At 46.2% G+C, this 4643-nt stretch overlaps 1 protein-coding gene across 1 annotated transcript; it reads right to left on the bottom strand.

Moving 5' to 3' along the window:
* Nucleotides 1–450: 450 nt before the first annotated feature.
* On the bottom strand, nucleotides 451–2441 carry LOC131658910 (uncharacterized). Its single transcript, XM_058928159.1, has 3 exons — nucleotides 1903–2441; nucleotides 862–1588; nucleotides 451–765 (listed from the first exon to the last, which is right to left on the bottom strand). Exons 1-3 carry the CDS (start codon nucleotides 2439–2441, stop codon nucleotides 451–453), a joined length of 1581 nt encoding a protein of 526 aa, XP_058784142.1.
* Nucleotides 2442–4643: the final 2202 nt, after the last annotated feature.

Genomic DNA, 4643 nt, shown 5'->3' with positions numbered 1-4643 from the left:
TTTGGTCCTTATTGTTTAGGAGGAGAGTGAACATGCTTGCAATTGGATATCTTATGAGCCTGAGGAGACTGCTTGATCCAAGATATCTTGTAATATGATGGGCAAATTTTGGGGTATGACACTCACATTCAACCCGAACCTTTTTGGAAGTCGGTCTTTGGTCGGGTACTCCCAGATATGAGCTCCTTCCCAGATTTCATCCACCAAGACGGCCGAAACATTGAGTCCTTCTGAATTTGCATCTTCATTGAAGTGTGCACGCCTCCAAGTTGGTCCAAGTTGGAGTATTCATCTTGACTGGAATCATAGCATCTGCGTCGTACACGAGCCGAAAAGGAGTCTCTTGAGTAGTCGAATGGGGTGTCGTGTGATATGACCAGAGGATCTCGTGCAAGTATTCGACCCACAACCCCTTTGACTCATCCAGCTTCTTCTTCAAACCTGTCAAAATTACTTTAGTAGAAGCTTCGGCTTGGCTGTTGGCTTAAGGATGTTCCACTGAAGTGAACCTATTATGAATCCCGAGGCCTTTGTAGAAATTAACCACTGAAGCGCTTGCAAATTGGGTCTAGTTGCCGTCACGATGATCCCGGGTAAGCCAAACCTACATATAATATTCCTCCTGTAAAAACGACGTACCTTCTCGGCAGATATCCGAGCTACTGCTTTAGCCTCGATCCACTTTGTAAAGTAATCGACCACCACAATTACGAATTTAAGCTGTCCGGGAGCGATGGGAAATGGACCTAGCATGTCAGCACCCCACTGATAAAATGGCCATGAAGAGAAGACGGAGTGCAACACCTTTGTCGGCACTTGGCTGACTAAGGAAAACACTTGGCACTTGACTCATTTTCTAACGAAGTCGGAATAATCTTGTCGTAACGTGGGCCGATAGTATCCTTCTCGGAGTATTTTTCCCGCCAGTGCTCTCCCGGCGATATGAGAGCCACATGCTCCTTCATGTACCTCCATCATTACCACCCTGACGTCAGTTTCGGGCACACATCTTAACAACGAAGTAGACCGCCGCATCTTGTACAGTTTTCTCCCCACCCTAGTGTATCTTACAACAATCTTCCTAACCTTCACGGCCTGATCTGGGTCACTGGGTAACACACCGGAAGTCAAATATTGAATGATTGGAGTCATCCATCCTGTTTGATGCTCTATGGGCATAACTTCTTCCGACTCGATGCATGGACTTTCAAGTGTCTCTTGGATCACCGTTTTATTCAAACCCGGACCTTTGGTACTAGCCAGTCGGGCTAATACGTCGTCCCTGATGTTCTCCTCCCGTGGAATGTGTATAATCTCAAACTCGGAGAAACCTTGAGCCAACTCATGGGTTTTGATCATATACTTTTGCAAGGAGATGTCCTTTTCCTGGTATTCACCTTTTACCTGCGATGCTACCAACTGAGAGTCAGTTTTTAATACCAGATGAGTTACACCCACTTCCTCAACTAGCGCAATTCCTGCAATCGGTGCTTCATACTCATCCTGGTTGTTGCTAGCCTGGAACTTGAAACATAGAGAATACTCTAGCACGAAATCACCGGGCCCCTCCAACACTAACTCGGCTCCACTGCCCTTTAGATTAGATGAGCCATTAACATGAAAGGTCTAGGTATTGACTTTATCTTTAAGGTGATAAGCGCTTAGCTCGACCACAAAGTCGGCCAATGCTTGGGAATTTATGCTCGTTCTCGGAGCAAACTGAATGTCTTACTCCAAAAACTCGATTTCCCATGTAAACATCCTTCCCGCTAGATCCGGTTTGTTCAAAATTTGCTTTATCGGATAGTTCATTTTGACAGTGACTTGGTGTTCAGAAAGTAGTTCCTTAGCTTCATAGTAGTGACAACTAGTGCCAGGGCCAGCCTCTCAATATTCTGATACCTCCTCTCTGCACCTTTTAGAACTTTGCTTATGTAATACACCGGTCTTTCCCCATCTTCACCTTCTTGAACTAGAACCGAACTCATTGCATAATTAGTCACGGACAAGTAGAGTACTAGTGGAGAATTATCCCCCGGTCTGGTCAAGATTGGTGGAGATGATAAAAACCATTTGACATCTAGGAACACCTCCTCACAAGCTAGTGTCCACTCAATCTCCTTGGTCTTCCAAAACCTCATGAAGAAGTGAATGGCCTTGTCTCCTTCACAAGATAGGAGTCGTGATAGAGCAGCAAGTCTACCCGTTAATTCATGAACTTCTATTTTGGACGAAGGACTTCTCATGTCCGGGATTGCTTGGCATTTGTGAGGATTGGCCTCAATCCCCCGGCTAGTGAGCATAAAGCTGAGAAACTTCCCGGCCTGAACCCTGAAGGTACACTTCTCCGGGTTCAACCTCATGTCGAAGCTTCTTACAAATTTAAAAGTCTCAGCTAGATCATCGATGTGTCGCTTGGCTGACGAAGTCTTGGTCACCATGTGATCCACATATACCTCGAGGTTCCTGCCTATCTAGAAAGCGAAGACTTTATCCATCAATCTTTGATAAGTATCCCCTGCATTCTTGAGGCCGAAAGGCATCACGTCATAGTAATAATTGATACGGTCAGTCATGAATGCGGTGTAACATGCTTCCACCGGGTTCATGCGAATCTGATTGTACCCGAAATAAGCTTCCATGAAACTAAGGAGACGGTATCCTAATGATTCATCAATCAGGAGATCAATTGGGGGAAGAGGATACGGATCTTTGGGGCAGTCTTTTTTTAGAACAGTGAAGTCAAAGCACATTCTCCATTTGCCTGATTTTTTCTTGACCATGACTACATTAGATAACCAGGTAGGGTACTTGATCTCCTTAATGAACTTGGCTTCCAGCAATTTTCTAACCTCTTCAGTGATGGCCTTTCACTTCTCATCGTCACCTTTACACTTCCTTTGTGAAATTGGCTTCTTCCTTGGATCAAGTGCCAGATGATGGCACATGACGTTTGGGTCGATGCTGGGCATATCAGAAGGTTTCCAGGAGAATAAATTAATGTGCTGCTTTAGGATGTCCACTATAGCGGCCTCCTCCTTAGGGTCCAGGCTAACTCCCAAGTACATGACCTTTTGCAGACCATCTCCGATTTGGATTTTCTTAGTCCCCTCGCAAGGTGTCAAACTGTTTTCAGGGGGGTCAGCCCTAGGGTCCATGTCCACCAGATTAACGGTATCCTGCTTCTCCTTTACCAGTCCCTGTGGATCTTCCTTCTTGTTTAGCATCAATCTATCTTTGTAGCATTTTCTCCCCAGGCCTTGATCTCCCTTGACAGTTCCTACTAGGCCATCCCCGAGCGGGTATTTCATGGTCAAATACAACATTGACAAAGTAGTGGATAGAGTGTTGAATGAGGGTCTGCCGATGATAGCATTAGACGGTGAGGCCGAGTTGACCACCAAATACTTGACCTTGATGGTTTTTGCATTTTCTCCGCTTCCCAAAGTGGTGAGCACAGGCAGGTGTCCCGTGATCTGCACCTGTTCACCAGCAAAACCGACGAAGGTGCCCCTGAAGGGAAGCAACTCGGTTATGTCAAACTCCATTCCTCGGAAGGCCTCCGAGTAGAGGATATCAGCAAAACTACCCGGATCCACAAGAACTCGCTTCACGGTTCAGTCCCAAATCTGTAACTTGATTACCATGGGATCGTCTTCGTGGGCATGATCCCCATGGAATTGCGCTTGGAGAATCCGACCGGATCCAGATCCTCTTCCTCTTCCGATACCAAGGTGAATGAGATATGCATGACGGACCGGGCATAATTTTTGCGCGCAGAATATGTTTCCCCGCCGCCTGCGAACCCCCCCAGCGATTGTATTAAGGGTGTGGCGAATGGCTTCCACCGCTTGTGTAGCCTCAGTTTCCTTCCCTTTCTTACGACTGGAGGAACCTTCTGGATCTGACTCTTCCTTGTCAGGGTACCTTTTCCGGTCGTCCTTCATGTATGCGGAAAAATGTCGACGCTGAATGAGCTTTTCAATTTCCCTCTTCAACTGTTTGCAGTCAACCATGGTGTGTCCATGGAGATGATGATAACTACACCAATCCTCAGAGTCCCTACCCATCACGACATTAGTTATCTTTGGCCTAGGAGGATCAAGTATGAGGTTAAGATGGGCCACCTCCCAGAATATATTGCCTACGATAGTGCTCAAGGCGGTGTAGACCTCCTCCTTCTCTTGAGGTCGTTGGATTGGCCTCTAGGAAGGTCTGTGATCCTGCCTTTCCTAAGGAGTCATTCTCTATGACTCTTGCTTCCGTCCGGGATCCATGTCTCAGGATTTCATTCTCTCAGAGGTATCACGAGCTCTCTTTTATCGATTAATTTCTTCCCCTTGATATAACACTCAACCCAAGTAATGATTTCATCCATGTCGGAAGCTCGCTTCTAGGCTAATGACTCATTAAACTGTCTGGCCCAGAGTCCATGTTGGAAGGCTCTGAAGAACAATTCCTAATTAGGGTGAGAAACTTTGATGGTCTCTTCATTAAACCAAGAAAGGTACTCCCTGAGGGACTTTGCATGCCCCTGACGAACCGAGAACAGGCTTATGGTTGAGACTTTTCGACGCCTAATAGCCGAAAAGTGTTGTATCAACTTCTTGGTGAGGTCCTGATAACTTAGGATAGAATTCTGA

The sequence above is a fragment of the Vicia villosa genome, linkage group LG3, assembly GCF_029867415.1.
Source record: "Vicia villosa cultivar HV-30 ecotype Madison, WI linkage group LG3, Vvil1.0, whole genome shotgun sequence".
Lineage (NCBI taxonomy): Eukaryota > Viridiplantae > Streptophyta > Magnoliopsida > Fabales > Fabaceae > Vicia > Vicia villosa.
The sequence above is the reverse complement of the archived record's forward strand: the minus strand, read 5'-3'. Positions and strand labels throughout refer to the sequence as shown.